The sequence below is a fragment of the Mus caroli genome, chromosome 1 (assembly GCF_900094665.2).
Source record: "Mus caroli chromosome 1, CAROLI_EIJ_v1.1, whole genome shotgun sequence".
Classification (NCBI taxonomy): Eukaryota; Metazoa; Chordata; class Mammalia; order Rodentia; family Muridae; genus Mus; species Mus caroli.
In genome coordinates, this window is record NC_034570.1 from 75,615,622 (window position 1) to 75,636,040 (window position 20,419).

Consider the following 20,419-nt stretch of genomic DNA (forward strand, 5'->3'; position numbering starts at 1 on the left):
TGAGTTCCAGTCCTGACTTCCTTTGGTGATGAACAGCAGCATGGAAGTGTAAGCCGAATAAACCCTTTCCTCCCCAACTTGCTTCCGGGTCATGATGTTTGTGCAGGAATAGAAACCCTGACTAAGACAGACTAGATATGAAGAAGGAAGGGGAAGCAGAGATGCCATAAGTGGAAGAACCTTCCTTTCCATGCTCAGCATCAGTTCACTCCTTAAAGCAGGTAGCCAATTGAAAAGGACACTGGCGGCCATGTCGAGCATCTCTAGTGGCTAAACTCAAAGCTTTCAGGACTGCGTCATGGACCAACGTTTTGGGTCAAGGCAAGAGAGGGGACTTTCTCTCCCTTCCCAAAAATTCCTTGGGATTCAGTCATTCCATGTACCTTTATTGAATACCGCAGTAGAGATACCACACAAATAAGACAGACTCGTTCCCTAGAGAAGGATGGACAGTCTCTCTGGTGTCACTGGGTCAAGTGATCATCAGTAGATAATGTAATCTTATGGGACTGCTGTAATATGTGTTGTCTGTCACTGATGCAGTGTTATGTAGCACATAAATGTGTATGTGTGTGTTCATAAAACAATCCTCAGGTGATCTTTTGATAAACTCATCTAGACCATTTAATTAGTGACAGGGATCCCAAAGTGTACTTTTCCCCAGGAAGAGAATAAGATTTTCCTGGAATCACTTGGAGGCAGCAATTAGAGCTTCATAGAGATGTTTTCTTGTGCTAGAGGCACTGGTGTCATTGTGGGTGACTGGCAGCGGAGAGGACTGGCTCCACTCTCCGAGGGTGGTGACGTTGTTCCTAGTTCTCTCTGTATTACACCTTCTCCTTTGCTTTGACATTAACTTAAACCTGTCTCCCATTCAGGGATTAGTGCTTAGTTATTAAACTTGATGCTTCAGCGCCTCAGGAGTGTTTCATAGACTGGTTCTAGGGTATAACCTCTCACACTCACTCTCCATGCCTAGCCGCTGTCAGCAGGGACTTTGTATTGTCCAAGCTGTTTCCTTGCAGAGATTTTCCTTCTTGCAAAGGCCAGGCCTTGGGTTAGCATTCATTTTTACCACATGAATAAGTAATATCCCAATGGGAAGAGTCCTGACCTGCTTCTCTCACCGGTAGAACTGGTTCATCGTACTACCTTGCAGTCTCTCTCTGAGCCGGGGTGGACAACTACACAGCCAGTAAGTGACAGTATTCCATCCTGAGCCTGTGGCTTTGCCTTTTTATCCAACTAGCTGTCCACTCCTAGGGACTCCCATTTGGCACATCTGGCCTACCTGTAGCAGAGGGCCAGTCTGTCTGAGGCAACAGAAGGGTCTGGAGCGCTGGCTGGCCTCACAGAACTTTCTCAAGCCCACTTTCTTACCCAGATTCATTCACAGCCCTGTATGAGAATACAGGTATGGCCAGTGTATTCCTCATCCCTGGATCCTACAAACAGAGTGCTGAGTGCATGGATGTAAATAATTAGAATTCTGAGCCTCCCAAGCCTTGGGTTTCGGCTGCAGCTCTAAGCATACTTTGCTATCAATTAACAGACTGAGATTTAGTCTGGGATTACCTAGGCCTTTTGCTTGGGTGAGTCAGAGGAAGAGAGAAATCAGTAAAGGGCTTGCTTGGTGGAAGGTTAGCTGCTGCCATCTGCACTTTTGAGTACTTGTAGTCAGACCTCTGTTCTAACAGGGTATAGGTTACCTAAGTAAGGCTGAATTGGCCATCTTAGCAACCCCTTCTCTTGAGTCCTGGCTGAGAGATGGCGGGTTGGGCACTGGAGCCAGGGAGCTGGTTTCACTTCAGACACTGTCAGAACTAGCTGTGTTCTTAACTTCTGCCTCCACTTAAGCATCTGTAAGACAAAGAGGAGCCTGGGTGGCCCCTCTGCTTCAGTGAGCTCCAAACACTGTAGATGCATCTTAATATTGCACGGGGCGTAGAGCTTTGGATGGTGTTCTCTTTATGGAGTGTGATTAGAGCTGTTGTTCATCGTCTCTCAGATCCCCTGTCTCTAACCTCATCCGTATCCCCTGGTTACACTTAGACCTAGAGGTGCCATCCCCCACCCCTGATGGTAGGTACCCCAGACAGGGAAAAATGGCCATGCCTACTCAGTGCCTTTCTTGATCCAACACAAGCTAGCTTGAGCTGCTTTGACATGCAGCAGCATTAAAGGAGCAGTGTCCAGTACTGTGACCGTTTTAATAAATTATCAAGATTTATGACCCTTGTCCATATCATACTCCCTTCTTCCTTTCCCTCTTTGTCCATGTATGCTGCATTGGACACTGACACGCTCTCTGGAGTTCAATACTGTTTCCCACGTACTCTCTCCATTTGTGTAAGAGGAAGGAAAACAACCAGCTGGATTCACACATTGGGTTATTGTCTCATTTGGAAGGGAAGGGAATGGGAAGAAGTATCCACTTGTGCCAAGGTGTGGCCATCAGTACTAGTGGCTAAAGGATAAGGTCGGATCCATCACAGGCATCTAGCATGTAAGCCCCCAGGCACTGAGGCATGAAGGTGCTAATCCTCATCCATGATTCTGCCCAGGTAGCTGAGCTACAGGGGTCAAGGACTGTCGCTGGGCCTTGCACCTCTGGTGTCTGGACTTTACCTGCAGCTGACTGTTCATTTTCTTCTGCACTCCGTGTGATCTCGCCGCCATGATTGCCTCTGCCTCCTCTTCTGGATACAAGCATGGCAGTGCATTTGCTCAGTTCTTCAGCTGCACCCGGCCTCTGTGTATCCAAAATAGCTGAGTGCAATCCATGACAATGTTGTTTTCAGATGTTTATAATCCCAAAGAGTGCCCTTCTGTCTTTTATAATAAAATGACTCTGGTGTGGGTGTTTTGTGTTGGAAAGGCTAGCCAGGCTCACAGCATCAGGTACAGAGCAGTGCATTATGTGTAATTTGTAGCCTGCCCCAGGGGCAATGGTGACCCTTGAGACATTACCCTAGCCCTACAGCATAATTAACAAGATCAAAAATATATAAAGAGCCCCTCCCCAATCAGGCCAAGATACTGCAAGAGCATTCACTGCTAGCCTCTTGGGCTTTAACAGCTCGTGAATTAGTACTGGGAAGCACCTCATTGTTCTGAAGTTTTAAGTCTTGCCTTTAAATTGAACAGTTGTACTTTTTTTTTTTTTTTTTTTTTTGCCATGTTCCTCCAATAACACCATTGTAAACATGAGGGCTTTGCATTTTAGCATAAATTTGAACAATGTGGTTTTAAAAGAGTTCACCACATCAAAGCCAGGCTGTTTGGGCATGTTTTACAAATTCTTTTCTCTATAGTATTTAAAGCTACAAATGACTCATAGGCTCACATTCCATTTAGATCAGTCATGTTGGCAGCTCTCCTCACTGGGGCTTAACTGCCCTTAGTCTTTGTACCCTGAGAGAGTTATCTTGAAATCAAGTGTGGGCCCTTAGCCAAGTCAAATGCCCTTACTGGCTCTCTTCAGATCCAAGGAAACGCTTGGAAATTGTTGCATTTGCAGCAACAAACCCATCAATTTTGTTCTTGTCTGCTTGTGCTTTCTTTCTTGAATAAAGATCTCACTATGTCACCATGGCTGGCCTAGAACTTGGTTACATAGTCCAGGCTGCCCCAGATCTCACAGAGCCCTGCCTGCCTCCCAAGTACTGGGATTAAAGGTGTTTACCACCTTGCCTGGCCTTCTTATTTTCCTTTTTTAACTCAAATGTTCTCTGTATGTTCTCTATGCACCCTCCTCACGTTCTGCTTCTTAGTAACATTTTGTTGAGCCACTGGTCCAAGTGAGGGAAGTTCAGGCAAGGGAGCCTTGTGCTCCTGGTTTGAAAGCAACAAAAGAACAGTCGGCTGAAACCTGGCGCTGCATGGGGGCTGTGAGACCACTTGTTAAAATCACCAAGCTTTGGTGGTGGGTAGGATAGGAAGATGCTGAGGTAGAAGGTGTATCAAGGGTGTGCCTTGGCTTGTGTGACTGAGTGGATGGTGGAGGAGAGAGAGAGAGGGAGGGGAGAGAGAAGGAGAGCACACATGGAAGGGAATTATCAGAGAAACAGGCTCACTCGTGGGTTTCCTTCAGGTTGGGTGCTAGACTCCTTTAATTCACTTGGCCTTCAGAATGCCCTTGTGTATTCCCTAGATTTCTTCATTGTACAAAAAAGTAAGCCAAGGACTAGCACCAAAAAGTGGTCTGAGGGCAAACATAAAGGGAAAGCCCGTGCTCAAACTCAGCTGTGCCTCCACACCCGCTGTGTGGTTCCACACCTCAGCCAAGAAGCCATAGAGCCAGGTCCCGTGCTTACCTCAGGCTTGGCAGGTGACATTTGGATTCCGCTGGACGAAATGACTTGAAGAGCAAAGCAAGAGAGAGAGCCATGCCGCTGGGACAGGCTGCTGAGGAGGTTGGGGTGTGCTGGAATTCAGCGTCCTTGTCCCGAAACTCTATAATGTTTATGATCTCCTAGAGCCCACTCACAGAGTCTCCTTTCCACACTCTGCCCAATGTTCTGGTTTTTACTTTTAAACGTTTTACTCTGGTAATGTAGGCCAGGCTGGCCTGGGGCTTGCTGTGTAACCACGGCTGGCCTTTAACCTCTGTTTCCCCTGGGGTTAAGCATGCATAGTGATACCTCACAAACTTTATCAAGTCTTCCTTTTTTCTCCTTGAAACTGTAGGGAGGCCTCCCAGTACTAACCTTCTATAGGACACACCCTTCCAAAACCACACACGTTTCCAAAAATGCTTAGGGAGTAATTTACCATCCCTTTATCTAGATCTTCAGCTGTCTAGAATCTTAAGGTCTGTTTTTGTTTTTTGTTTTTCTTTCTGTTCATAATGTACACTGTACTTTTCTGATAATAATGAGTAGGTGTTTAGGAGTAACTCAGTAGCATTGTTTGCTGTCAAATCTCAATAATACAGAACATCTCAAAATCATTTTTGAGATTCTCACCAGTCTGAGGCAATTAGAAGCAGCTGGGAAACCCCTAGGAGGATTTGTCTGTTGAAGGTGCTATGCTTTAGTCTCAGGGCAGCCTCTTCTTATGTGTGTTAATGCAGATACACATGTAGAATGCATGCATGCAGACACAAGTACATGCAAGAACATGCATGCATGCATAGAGATGCACACAGATGCACAAGTCTTATCATACACAAGGTCAGAATTCTGGGTAAGAATGAGTTTATTCGACCCAGAAGGCCACACAGAGAGTGGGAATTAGACTCAGGGTTAGGTTCAACGCCATCGCACGCAGAAGCACGTGCTCCTTCTAGGATGGTTTATCACATCATAGAACTGGCTTTAACCATCAGGGTTCTGGGCTGACTGACCCGCACAGAAAGGCAGAGCTCTAGGGACCAAGGACTAAGGCTTCTGCTTGCTTGTGTACTTCTCCCGAAGGCCTCTCAGGCTACTCATCTCATAGCTTATCCACACAGGTGTGGGTCGTCCTCACCTTCCAAGTTGTCTGCCAGGTCTTACCACTTCAAAGCTGTGAGCATCACACTTTCTCCAGAGTGCCTCTTTGGCTGGTTTTCAGCCTCCTGACCAAGTGCCTTTTTTGCTCTTCTTTCTTTGCTGCTTTGGTCCAGCAAAGAATGAGGCCCTAAGGTGGAATCTGCTTTCTTTCTTGTGGATCTACCTTGGACTGTCCTTGCTTAGAGCCATTGGCCCAGCCCTGTGATTGACTATGTCACTGTCGTGGCCAGGGTTCCACCTGAAAGAGATGAATGCCCAGAGGGTTTTTAACTTTAATGATGGATTTGAACAACAGCCCTGCTTCTCTGGTCCAGTAAGACTGTCAGGGACAATTTCCCAGGTCAGGGGTTATCTCCATAATTATGCATTGATGTCAATACATCTGGACATGTAGTTATACATTGCCCAGGCTTGTGGTCTTCGAAGAATGTTTAGTGTTGAGTATTTAAGGCTTTTAAGAGCATACATATACATATACATGACATCTCATCTGTCAGTCTGTTTCTTGCTCCTAAATGTGTCAAAAACTCTAGGGTCCTGGCAAATTCATGAAATTCATAATAGACCGAGCTGTATTTCCAAAGTCTGTGGCTTCCTAGCTTCCCTTATTTGAGTTCCAAGAGCTAGGGTGACTAGACTCTGGTGTGGTCCCCTGCCTAGGATGATAACCTCCCCATTGTGCCTATGGCAGACAACAAGCTCTGGCCTCCTCAGCCCCTTACAAGGGCACGAGCCCCATTGTAGAGACTTCCTCTAACAACCCACAAAAGCCTCCACCTGAAAATACACCACAGTAAAGATTAGGGCGTCATCATTTGGACTGGGGGAAGGGACAGGCATCTGGTCCAGGACAGATGCCTTGAACTTGCACCAACAGGCAGGACAGCCTCAGCTACTTGAGATCGCAGGCTAAGCCAATGAATTCTCCTGGCAAAAACCGTTGTGTGAAAGGGGCTTTGTAGATTTCTAAACCTCATGGAATACTCTGTTCTGAAGTTCTGGTCAGTCCAGTGCTTTGCAAAGGAAACAAAAAAAAGTCAGGCCACATTCTGACTGTCCTTACACAGCTGTCCATTCCCTGAACTACCACTGTATCAGGCCTTGCCACAGTGAGAGCTGAGCAACTCAGTCTAACCTGGTCTCTCTTCCTCCTCTCCTTCTGTCTGACATTCCTCTGGATTAGCACAAGGAGTGGGACCAGACCAGGTAGGAGGTCCGAGAAAGGATACACAGAGAGAGGTGTGACAGCGAACCTTGATTGTGAACGTGTTTAAATTAAGAAATTCCTAGATCTGGGGCTGGAGGGATGGCTCAGCCGTTAGGAATGCCTACTGCTCTAGCCGAGGACCCAGGTTCAGTTCCCAGCACTCACAGGGTGACTCACAACCACATGTAACTCCAGGCCCAGGCAATCCAATGCCTGTTTCTGGAGAATGCCCCTGCATGCAAGTGGTGCTCATACACTCACAAAGCCTCACACAGATGCACAGAAATAAAGATCAGTTTTAACAAAGGAAATTTCCACATTAGTATAACACACCTGAGTGTGTGCTGCATAACTGAGTAGTTTAATCCCTTGGTGGATCTAAACTAGGACTGTGGAAGTTATGTCTGCAGTGTTACAAGGCACTAAAAAAATATGAGCTGCACCTTGGTTGAAGGAAGTAGGTACCCGGAGTGTATCTTTGGTAATTATGTCCTGACCTGGCCCCTTCCTGTTTTGCCCTATTCTGCTTCCTGTCCAGCAGGAGGAAAGGTCCTCTGCCTCATACTCCTGTTGCTACCATGTTCTTATCCATGCATGTGGTGCCAAGCAGCCCTGCACTGAACTCTGAAGCCCGGAGCAAAATGAATCCTTCCCTTAAATCGTTTCTGCCAATAATGCTGTTACAGCGGTGAGAATGGTAACTGATACAGGTTGGAGCGGCTGTGCAAGCCAGTTAGCAGTAACCACCGCACTTAGGCTTACATCCTTCACTGTTACAGTCCTTATAGCCTTCAGTCTTGGCAGTCACCACAGATTACATGGTTTCATCTTTCTGACTTGGAGTTAGAGTTGTAAGGGGGCTACAGCCTGGAGCAGTCAGCACAAGGCATATGCACATGAGCAAAAATGAATTCTGACTTTGGAACTGATAAGAACCCCCCCCCCCCCCCGTGTCTATGTCCTCTCTCCCAGTACCTTGTTAGTCTTTCCTGGGGAAGAATTGTGATGTGACAGAGAACCTGCTAGATGCTGGCAGATGACCCACAGACCATCTAGACAGTAAACAACTCCCTAATATTCTGTGCAGCGTCTTCTGTAGAGCCCATCTGGTTCAAAATGACCCTGATTCTGCTTACAATGCGGAATGCTTTGCTGACTGGAATGTGTCCTAGTTTTTATCTACAGACACTGTGTTGTAGGCCTCTGCCTCCACCTGCTGGCAACTGTAAGCACTGAGAGAAACCAACTGGCTCTCTTCAGTAGAAAGATGTTTGGCCTCAATGGCTAGAGTACTTCACATTCATAGCCATACAGGAACACAGCAAACATTAAGTGTATGGGCTTACTGGCAGTCCTACCAACCCTAAATTCATTTCTTAACCAAGTTCCCTGGTGCAGAGAGCAGGAAGGAGTGACCACATTGGGACATCAGAGATGGAGCTCAGTGAAGGCTCGAAGTGGCTCCACCGCTTGCTGCTCATCCCCAGGCGTAGGTAGCTAGATGGCAAGTCTCGTGTGAAGTGTCCTGGCTGCCCACTTCCAGCTTACCGAGGGCACTGGTAGAGACAAAGGTCAAAGCTATATCCTCTTGGAACTCAAACATAGCTTTTACAATGGGGCTGGAGGTAGAGCTCAGCATTTATGGGTGTTTGGTGCTTGCAGAGGACCAGAATTCAATTCCGGGCACTCATCTTGGGCTCTGAAGAACCCCATGTGACCCCAGCTTCAGCATAGCCAGCACCCTCATCTGGCCTCTACAGACATCTGCACATGTGTCCAGATAATCACAGACAGACACACATACATACACATAAATAAAACAGATAAAAATAAAATCCTAACAAAGTGTACAATGGAGAATTGTACTTGGCAAACAGTCCTTAGGGTTTGGCCTCACCAGTGGTCCATCCTGTCAGTGACATATGTCTTTGATGTGTACACAGAGTGCGCTTTATTTCTGTGGCTTTTTTATTTCCTTTGTTGAAACTTGGAATTTCTGTCTAATCAAGCAAACCTAATATCTATTGGGTGTCTAGCCAGGCAGTCAAGGTCATAGGAAAAAAAGGAATGACTAAGAAACTCCCACAAACCAAGAAACTAAGTGGACTGTAATCCCTTGGATTGGTCCATGGAACAAAACCTTAGGAAAATTGGCAGAATCCAAATGTTGTCTGGAATTGAGTTCTTGGTAATATTTTGATGGTTGATTCTTAGTATTGACAAATTATCTTAATAATATAACATTAGCGTCATAAGAATTGAATTTTCTATTACCTTTGGCATTGTTATCCAAATATCCCAATAAAAAAATATAAAGTAATTGTAAATGTTTACAGAGTGTTGGAGCAAGGCACTGAATGAGACCAAATGAGTTAGAGGACACTGCCAAAGAGCACAGCATGGTAATTTCATGTCCAGCCACCAAAAGTCAGAACCAAGCGCCACTCTCCAGAGAGGCAACCCAGCTGCAGGTAGCAGACAGGACAAATTTGTGCTCTCCGGGGAGGCCTGCCAGCCCTGAACACTCACTGGAAACCAGTGATGGGCACAGGAACCTCAGTGTGGAAGGACCACAAGGCTGGGGTAGCCCTCACAGTTCTACATGAAGAGTATGAGATCCAGAGTAAGCTCCTGGTAGAGTCATAGCAGGCCCATGCCATGCCTAAGACCATCTAGCTTTGTTCAGAACTCTTGCATTGCAGATGTTGAATGGCTCGGTTCTCAGCTTGAGTCTGCCTCCACTGGCTAACTGGTCCCTCTTGGTTGGAAACTGCTGTGCCCTAGGTGCAGGGCTGCTAAAACCACCACCATACTTTAAAGATGAAGGACATAGCAGGCAGTAGGCAGCAGCAGGGCCCAGCTTCACTGTGTCTCAGAAGGACCTAATGTTATTACATTTTTTATCTCAGTTTACTATACTCTGGATTACACCCCGCAACTATCCTCTCCCTTGATAAATAGTGAAAATAAAACGCCTTCGTTGGATACAGTTCCAAGATCAGGGAGCAAGAATTAAGAATGAGACCTCCCCTCTAGCCCCTGAGACCACTAGAACTTCACTGCCTGCCCTCACCCATCACACCAGAGACCTACCTTTAAGAAAACCAGCTCTAAACAGACAGTGGAAAGTCCCTGTCCCTTCCAGGAAGATGTCAGAATAAACGGAGGCCTTGAATACCTGAGAAGTCTGGATCAGGCATCAGGAAACTCTCAGGGGCCTCTAGGAGTTGAGCAAATGCAGCCTAGCAAGCAGTGGAGAGCAGCCAAACTCCTGTGCTCCCTTTTATCTGCTCTGGACCCTTCTGAACATCAGGAGAGGCCATGACTGCAGCCAAGCCCAACCCCACAGCATCTTGAGAGGGCTGGACTTCAGAATGCTAAAGGGCGTTCATCCTCTGGCATTGGCTGGGTGTGTTTCTTATGTTTTGCTCCTCATAGAACCACAGCACAAAGTTGAATTCTGTATTTTACCTTTAAGTTTCCATTTTCCATTCTTACTTACAGCCTCACACCCATGTCTGAAGATGTGTATCCATTTCTCTGTCTCCATAGCCTCCTGTGTATTAGCCACTCAGAGTGAAGGACACAGCATGGCTTTGGGTCTATGGCTGGTTTTCTAGGAGACTGTATGTATTTGTCCAATGAATGTCCCTAAATGATTTCCAGTAATAAAAACGAAAAGTCCAAAAGAACAGAAGAAGAAAAGGTCTTCCTGGATGCGAGCAGTCTCTTTGAACCTCCAGATTCAGCTTACATGATTGGATAAACCAAGGCACCTCCGGATTACTAACAAAAGCCATCTCGTTACAGATTGAAGCTCCTAAAGCCTTTTTAACTGTCCAGAGAAGCCTTTAAACACCATTCTCAAATTCACTGAAACTCTTCACAATAAACCACTAAAGGGATAAAAATTTGATGAGATTTAAGACAGAGTTTCTAAACATTTTTACCTTGTATGTCTTACATTAAAATCTTTAACCATTTATTTAAAATAAATCTCTCTTGTTGTAGTGAGTCCTTGTGAGAATGGAACTTTGTTGTTAAGCTTTCTTCTTTTTAGCCGCTTCCTTCTTGTTCCTCCATGTTTCTATAGGAAGTCAGAAGTACTCTGTGCTTTCAGAAACCATAGTGAACTACCTATGTGGGCTGGGTAGTGTTGTGCCTTAGTCTTTCTCAAAGGGGATATTAACTTCAGGAGGTACTACATTCAGGAGTCCTGAATAAAATCTGGCATTTGTGGGGAAACTTAGGGTCCCCACTGCTTTCAAACAGATCCAGTACCTTAGCTGCTAATAAGACAATGGCATCCTCTGATTTAGATCATGGTGTTAACTGAGGAGCTAGCACATGCCTGGGGCACCAAGAGGGAAAGGAGCCTTGTGTCTTTGGTAAGTCACCTAAAATCCTACTGTCTCAATTCTTCACCTGTAAAAGATGTAGGACCAAGACCACACAGAACAATGTGGATGACTTTCACAACTGTAAAGAATGAAGCCCCTCGGAGTGCATTTTATGAATTCCTTTGTGGATGCTGTGGGTGAAAATGAACCCGAGTGTTTGAAATTGGCACAGAAATACAAGACAGGAGGAAGGGAAGGGAAGCTAGAGACGAGGTAGGGAGGCGAAGACTCTTAGGCAACCCAGAGGCTTTAAAGGAAAGAACATGGCTGTGAGGACCCAAGGATGAAGAGATCAGAGTATTTTAAACTTGATAAAACAAGAGAGGAAGCCACGTGCCCTTCTAGGAGGAAGGGATGGGAGCTTCTGAGCTCTGGACATTTGTGTTTCTTCCTATGTGTTTAGTTTCACATACTCAGTTCATAAAAATTGATCAAGTCATATACTCCCAAAAGAAGGATGTTAATGCTTAGGTGGGCATGTAGCCGAGTTAAACTATATGCTGAATCTTTATTTACAAAAAACAATAACCATCATACACCTGACAGTTTAATTTACTCAGTAGCTTTCTTGCCTGTTGTTCCGAAGTCACTTGTGTCAAATGGCCGCCGCATCAACCATCTGATGGGAAGAGAACTATATAATAGCAGAGTCATGCTGCCCCATCTCAGAGCTGTTAACTCTGAGATCCCAAGTGCCGATCGAGGTTTACAGTTGGCTGCCTTGATTGGTTGGTTGGCAAGATGGAAATATCAGTGTTGAAGTTGTGACTGTCTGTTACCCTTCTTCCAAGCCATCATGAAATGTACATATGTATGAAAGTCACATGGTTTTAGGTGGACTACTGGCCATTTTGACAGAGATCGTATGATAATTAACAACCCCGAAAATAAAGTTGTACCTAAGCACCTACCCCCCTCAAAGATCATCCTTCTAAACTGTTGGAGTGTGGGGTTAGTGCAGACCTTTCTGGTCTTTTTAAGTAAATGACTTCGCAGCTGGCCTTTCAGGAGCCTTTGCAATTCTAATAAAGTAACATTCTTGAAAGAGAGCAAAGGAATTCATGCTGCTGTTTCTCAACAGATAAACCACAGACTGCCAGCAGTTTATTTAGTTCCCCCTCCGTTCCCCCCCCCCCATCCAGCCCTCCAATTTAAGGAAAAGATATGATCCCATCCCATGACTTCACGGTAGTATAATTTGAATGGCGTGAGTGCTTGGCTCATGTGCAGATCTGTGCATGCCAGCAAACTAAACGCCCCTGTTTTCACCAGTGGTGACTAGTAGGGGAATGGCAGTCAACTCTCAAGCCTCTTCAGCAATTTTGATCTGGAGAAAATTGCTTCCCTTCCTTTAGCCATAAAATAGACAGGTTACTGCATTATACATAAGGGTAGAAAACTGAAATTTTTCCATCAAGAACCACAGATCAATAAATTGTCTGAGCTCACTACTGGTGCTGTAATCGAGCAAAGCCATCTTAAACTGAGCAGTGTTCCTGAGGCCCTTTGAAGCATGCCTACTGTTTCTCTGAGTAAGGTTGGGGTCTGACCTCCATTTACAGGGACATGGGGTGAGTCTCATAAATACTAATACTCTTTGCCAGGCTCTTCAGAGCCGGACCATTTCATCCGGGCCTATAAATGGTCAATGTGTGATTTAACTAAATGGAAGAAAGGTCCATACAGGACACTTGGACTTTCCCAACAGCCCCAAGGCTCCTCCATCTTCCAAAAATGTACTGCCCAGTGATGTATGTTAGTTACTTCTTGCTATTCATTTCATAGAAAGCAAAGGTTTAGTAGCTAATAGCTCCATACATCTACCGATCACTGCTAAAAGCACTCACAAACACAACTGGACTCTTTCATTAAGAAGTTACTAATTGAGGATGGACAGATGTCTCAGTGGTTAGAGTACTAGCTGCTTGTCCAGAGGACCCAGGTTCAATTCCCAACACCTACATGGCAACTCACAACTGTCTATAACTGCAGTTCTAGAGGATCTCCCACTCATACACGGGCATGTATGCAGGTAAGACATGGATGCACAAAGGATAAGTTAATATGATTTTTAATTATTTAAAGTTAACTAATCTTGAGATTTTATTTTGTGTATGGCATTAGTTCTCTTCAAACACAGACATTCTGTATGATTCCTGATGGTATCAGGGATGTGACAAGCGGTTATTATATGCTATTAAGTAACGTATATGCACCATCCATTGCTCTGAGAAGTCTCCTGAGGAAGCCACCCTCACCATCCCATTTCATAAACTAGGAAACTAAGACCAACATAAGGGAAGCTTCTGTAGCTATAAAGACATGTAGCTATAAATGTCACATGTATAAAGGGTCACAACCTTCCTAATTTGACCCTTTAACACAGATCCTCACATCGTGGTGGCTCCATCCATAAGATGACTTTGTTACTACTTCCTTAACTGTACATTTGCTGCTGTTATGAATTGTAATGGAACTATCTGATATGCAGGATATCTGATATGCAATTCACGACTCTCATGTTGAGAACAGCTGTATGATTACTGTATTGATATGAAAGAGAAAGGATCTTGTTGGGCTGTCATATTCCAGAGCAGTGGAAGGCCAGCAGCCCCCTTGGTCAGCAGCTCCCCTCATACAGGAACTAACCAGGGCCTGCTTCATGAAGTGCCTTATGTGGGGCATGTCCACGAATCCCAGACAGACCCAGGCAGCCATCTCTGAATCTCCACTAGCATGTTCCCTTTATGAAACTGGAGACGTCTTCCACCCATATGAAGCCAGCCCAGGCCCTGTGCTTATCCCTAAGAAATGTGAGCTTATATCAGAGACTGAGATGCTTTGAGACATGCCCAAAGGTCCCTGAACAGAGAGAACAGTAGTAGATTATGTAGGTGGTTGGAAACCACAGAATTGTGCTTAAAAATCAATGCAAAGGAAGGGACTGGATGGCGGAGTGGACCAGAGCCCTGTCCCAGCACCGTGCTGACCCGCAGCACACACAGCAAGCAGCAGATGGATAACTGACTGACACCTGACTTAAAATTCCTCTTAGAATATCAGAGATTTATTTATATTTGAAAGCTGCTTTAAAAACTAAATATTGTCAGGAGTGGAATAATGTGTGGATCCTGAAATAAGCAATTCAGGTAGGAGGGTAGTTACCAGAAACTGAGTTTGAAGGAGGTTTAAAACTACACAGAACTCGAGGCCTGAGTTGATGCTGTAGTGCTGATAGAAACTATAGCACTGTGGTGTTCGTATAGAACCAAATTACTCAGGTTTGCATTGGAACGTAATGAAACACGAGGTGGTATTTTAGACCTGTGTCTTTGATATTAGCTAGGGCTCATGAGTGTTGTAGGCTTAGACTGGACTCCCTGGTCCTCTGTGTTCACATAGTGAGTCCACATATCCATGAAGGGACGCAGGTCAGACATGGTGAGAAGGCATGGGGTTCAGTGGTTCAGAAGTGATGGCAGTTGGGTAGGTTGTAAGAGGTCAGAAAATTTTGGCTCCAGCATGGCTCCCATCTGTACTGGCCAAGTGACCTGAGCTGTCTTGCTAACATGTCACTGTCTTTTAATTGGCCCATCAGTGGAACTGGAATGACAAGATTGGGAACAAAAGCTGAGTGAAACAGGAGCCCTTGAAAGGACTCTATAAATAAATGGAGTGACTTTCATACCTCTGAGTGGATAGGGTTGGGAGTCCTCTAGTCGGTGTATGACATTTCTTCTGTTGGCTAAGCCTTGGTTATCCTTGAATGCCCTGCAAATGAGTCTAGAGAGAGGGGGAGAGGGAAGGGGAGGGGAGGGGAGAGCACTGCCCCTGTGGAACCCTCATCCTCTGCCCCCTAACTCTTTGCTTCTTCTTTCCATCATGAAAGCATTAGTCCTCCCAAAGGCAATTATGGATCCTCCCATAGAAATACAACAGAGAACACTGGTTTCCTTGAAGAACTTCCCACTTGCTCTGGTTTGTGGCCTATGGCCTGGTGGCAGCTCTGCCACGTTGAAGCTGCTCCTGATTCTCCCCACAGCTCATTCTGAGTCCTTTTCCATGTGCAGTGGGCTGTCAAAGATTGATTGGCCTGTGTTCATAAGTGCAATTAAGAAGTCCTTGTTAAAAAGCAGCCATAAACAGCAAAGTAGGGTTTGGATCTGATTACATGAAGCAATTCTAAGCAATAAACTGGTGTTGATTTGATTCATGTATTTGCCATTTCAAAAATGCACCCTTTTGAACAAAGACAAATTCCTCTGTAAAGACTGCAAAACCGTATCCTATGAAACTTTAAATCCTGAAGATTCATAAACTGTTTATGGTGAAAGGTCCCAAGTGTGTTTATTCTCTGTCATCTTTGATCTAGGTTAAGACAGTGACATATGTTTTGCTGTACTAAAAGGCCATGAAGTAAAGGTTCATTATCAGGGATAAGTGTGGGTTCATGGCCTTTCCTATTCGGTTTGGTTGTTCACGTCAAGAAGTAATCCACAGGCTTAAGACAATGGTCTTGGTATCTCTACGGGAGAGGAAGGACCATTAGAAGTAAGCACTGGGATCCCTGGAACAATACAGACACAAAGTCATACAAGTGTCTTGACTTCCTTTTGTGAACTTCTCTTTGACAACTAAAATTCCAGGCATGGATTACACTGACTCTTCAACCCCTGATTTCAGAAATCAATTTCCCCGATTTCTCTGATACCTCACCATAGCTGTGATAGTCCCCACCCCACCCCCGGCTTTGTCAGCTTGAACATAAATGAGATGTCTTTGAAAAACACCCACTTACGGAGAATGAGCAAGAAGGATCACATGCCCAAGGGTTGAGTGCATGCCCACTTGCTCTCATTCAGAGGCAACACTTGTCCCTCTTAAGAACCCTGCCATCTGGCCAGGGAGTCCAAAGCCTTTGCTCCCTGAATCAGCCACGTCAGCCCTCAGTTGTGGTGGATGATGTCTAGCCACGACAGATCTCCCTGGAAATCATAAGCAAGTGCTATTAAGACCCTACTTATTTGACAGCAGCTATGTATTTAGGAGTGAGAAGTATCAGAGATGTCCCCTGTCAACTCAAGAGCTTCTGTCCCTGATAGGAGAGAACAGAGGTGCGCACAGATGCTAACACTATCTGGCAGAATGTGGCAGCTATTGAATGAAGACAATTTAACAGAGAATGGCTGACCGCTAAAAAGTTGGTATTAGGGGAGGACTTCAGGGCTGACCTAAAGTTGGAAGAGTGGATGAGACTCTGGAGGTCCAGGAGATGAGAGAAAGATTCATAGCCAGTTAGTAGGGCTCACAGATCCAGGAGTGAAAAGGTGTGGCACTTTCATATAGGATATGAAAGTTCCTCCATGAGGGTTTAAGGTCAAGGAGCATGTGTCTTTCAGAGCATGCCTCCACATACCAGCTGACGTGCTTAGACTCTCTCTTAGACTGTATTCTATGTCTACAGCCTGAAGAGCCTCCCTCTCAGTCATGTGACATGTAATTATTGTGCTTATATTGTGTGTGTCAGCTAGCAAAGTGTGTGTGTTTGGTGGGGGAGGGACACAGGGTGCAATGAGTTGCTATAGGCTATTGGCTTGAGACATTGTGTCACACTGCCACTGGGTCAGTTAACTCTGCTCCTGATCTCCATTGTGTGTGTCTCAGCCAGGTGTGCTTCTGATGCCCAGACTGGCAGTACCAGCAGTTTACAGGGAGGAAAGGGGAGGTCAGCCAGCATAGATAGGAGTGGGCTATGGAGGAGTTAGTTGAGTTGGTCGTAAAAAATAAAAAATGAAAGCAGCCCCTAAGACACGATGGATATCATGGAACATGGTAGAACAACAAAGTCAGCGTGGACTGAGTATCAAGAACCTGAGACTGAATCAAGTTAAGCTCATGGACCGAACCATGCTAAAAACTTTTACTCTGTGTCAAAATTAGTATTAACAGCTAAAGTTGAAATCTGTGTGTTATGTGTCTTTTTAACGTTGTAATAAAGATGACACCAAAACAGCTGGTTTTCTCTTCTTGGTATCCTACGGAACACAGCTCCTTGTAAATGTCAGAACGATGGATAGCAGTGTGTCATTTCCCTTTTTTGCCTTCTTTTTGCAGGAAATACCAGAAATGGTCCAATGCCGTATGGGTTCCGGCTCCCACCAGAAGAAGAAATGAGGAGACAGCGTCTTCACAGATTTGATGGCCAGTGATATGGCACCATGAAGGGGAAGTCCAGCTGTGCGATTGGAGCCCATTCACTTAACTCCCCAAGCCCCTAATTGGTTTTAAACAAAAGAAGAGCACAGGGTTACTGTTGCAGGTCACTCTTGTCTGCCATGAACAAGTACTCCATGGCCCCTGTGTGCCCAGATACACAAGCCCAGCTGACATGTCTGGACACCAGGCTTGTCCCAGGAAGCCCACAGCCTTCCCAGAGTGGCCTGTCTAGCCCCGTGATCACTCCTAAACCGAAGGTCACCTCTTCAGATGGGACCAATTTCCACTTTTCTCTCCTTCCCTCCAGACTCAGTGGCATATCCACACTGCGGTGAAGACTGGGCCCTTAATAGGAAGTGGGTTCTTTATTTCACCAGGTGAGTGGATCAGCCCTCACTCTGCCTGGCATGCCAGGTTCTTGGCTTAGCAGGAGGGACAGTGCTACCCCCTGGTCCTCCCACCATATTTCCATGGTGATTCGGGAAGAGGATGTGGCTACCTTCCCAGGGCGTTCCATTCTCTTTCACGCAGGCTCCTCCGGGTGCTCAGGCTACTAAGTCTGCCTGACATTCACATCTCCTGCCTTATTCCACATGTAGAATGTCTAACAGGAGGGGAATAAGAAAGATCTAAGGTAGGAAAAAACCCCAACTCACTCATTAGATAGCATGTGGCACCAGCAATTTGAGTTCGGAGCCACCCCCTCCAGGAGCGGGTGACTTGTTTAACTACTCCACAGAGCGGCAGCAGGTGCCACACACACACACAGAGCAAAGCCAAGGTGTTGAGTGGGGTTCTCACAGGGAATCCCCCTTGCAGCAAGTATTTTTTTTTTCCTTCATAAAAGTGCCTTCTCATTGGCCACTATGGCTGTAGTTGGTCATAAACAAGTGTCTGAAAAATGCCCCAGGGAAGTGCTGTGTCCAGTCACTTAAGGCCTTTCTGTTTCTTGTGTTCTGAGAATTAAAAGGCAAAGACAGAATGTTGCCACCTCCTCAGAGTCAGGGAGCGTTTATTTCAAAGGGAGTTAGGAACAACAACTGGTGTTCCTCCGACTCTAATGTGCCCTTCCTGCATAGTTTCCAATGACAACGCACACACCTAGGATGGAATACTAAGTGGTGATACCCATCAGCTCTGGGGGACAGGCACATAGGAACTGACTTTCTTTGTTTACAGTTTTATATTCTATTTTTTAAAGCATGTGTGCAAGTGTCTGCTGCTTTCAGAAGATTATACAATGCATCAAGAAACATGTAGCCAGTAAAACAAAGCCTAAGCTAAGTCCTCTCTGTCCATTAGGAAAAATCATAGACCGGGCATGGTGGCACACATTTCTAATCCCAGCACTCAGGATTCAGAGGAAGGAGGATCTCTGAGTTCAAAGCCAACCTGGTCTACGTATGGAGTTCTAAGCCAGCCAGAACACACACACACACACACACACACACACACACACACACCCTTATACACCAAAACCCTGTCTCAAAAGAGAGGGAGGAAGAGAGGGGGGAAGAAGGAAGGAAAGAAATCACAGTATTTAAATAAAGATACAACTGCTCATCTTTAAAAGGCACTGGTGCCCAAGGCCGACATTTCAAGGCTATTAACATCTCAGTTTCCGCTGTATGCATTTGACACAGCTGGTACATGCCATCTGTGTAGCTCCATGCCCACTTGTTAATATGGACCCACCTGGAATGTCTCTAACCCGTGCATATGAATGGACTAAGCAAATCCATGGAGTCTAAGCATTCAGACAGGCCATCCAGACAGTGGTGCCTGAGCACCTTAGTTTAATTTGTAATTGGTGGAAAGCCACACCTAGTTGATATTATAAATTATGCCCAAGAGCCTGGTACCTCCAAACACATTTAAATTATAATGGTCAAGGTAAATTACCCCTGGCTCTCAGGCTGTACATTTGCCTTCCATACCACAATGAGAAACAACCTTTTCCCTACTTGCCACCTTTTGCTAACACCTGGGAATTCTACCCTAACACTCTTACGTCACTATTCTTATTTGTGCATACCTGCACCAAGTCATGTCTGTGCGTGGTGTGGTTCTGAGTGACCCTAGAACACGGCCTCTTACTGACCTTCAACCTTCCCAGTCTCCCTCCCTCCACACTCAAAAGGCTCAGTAACTGTTATTTTCCCACCAAAGTTATTATTCACTTGTTATTAGAATTCTGCTAGCTTGTACATGTAGCTTTAATGCAGTAACAGTACCTGGTTGCTTTGCTTGACTTGATAGTCAAAGACACTGAAAATCCCAATTTTGGATGGTGTAGTTATAAAATGCACTTTTTCTTTATTTATGGAGTGGAATGTCACCAAATGTTTATTACAGATGTGGGAAAAGTCATTTTAGGGATAAGTAAAAACCACATGTCTTCCAGAATAAAGATGGTCTGGAAATGATAATAATTGTGTTGTTTGAGTCATGGGCTTGCCTGTAGCCAGTGCTTACTGTTTTCTGGGTCTGGAATTCTTTTTGTTTGTTTGTTTGCTGTTACATTTTTGTTTTGTGTTTGCCCCATCCACCATAAGGAATGCTCAAAGTTATGTCAACAAACTGGAAGTGGTCTAAAAAAGAGTAGCAGAAGCTAATTGCTTCCAACAGGGAGTAAGCACCAAGAGCTGGTTTTTAAGCTTGGTTCTTTACTAGCAATCTTCCAACTGTCTTTTATTTCCAGTTCCCCCAGTTTGGTGTGGTCAGTCAGCCTAACAGATCTCTTCATTCAGCATCTTCCCTGGCTCTCAAGAGGAAGGACTAGGTAAAACTGCTTCCTCTTGACAACTTTCCATGCGTTGCCTGTGATTTGCAAAGTTGTTCATGAGAATGTCTGCTGCTGAGGCTGGAACGAAGCCGTAAATGACTAGGCTTAGTAGTATCTGACCAGGGGAGTTGGCTATGGAGTGACAGAGGTGACCCCAGCATATAGAGTCGACCTCTCTTAGGAGTCGGTGTTCAGGAAAGAAATGTATTCAATTACTCGTAAGTATATCATTCTATTCCTTCCCATGGGCCACTGCAGAAATTTTCTAACCTAATTCTCACTGCCCCAACTTTTTTTTTATTTGCCAGTATTTTAG

General features: G+C 45.2%; 1 protein-coding gene across 2 annotated transcripts in view; it reads left to right on the forward strand.

The window, feature by feature from the left end:
• Positions 1-18,704, forward strand: part of Rhbdd1 (rhomboid domain containing 1) — a 118,396-nt gene extending 99,692 nt beyond the window's left edge. For both annotated transcript variants that reach the window (XM_021173374.2, XM_021173369.2), the window contains exon 7: positions 17,217-18,704. In XM_021173374.2, coding sequence (XP_021029033.1) covers positions 17,217-17,311 — 95 coding nt within the window. In that variant the 3' untranslated portion in view covers positions 17,312-18,704. The remainder of the gene's footprint in view (positions 1-17,216) is intronic.
• Positions 18,705-20,419: the final 1,715 nt, after the last annotated feature.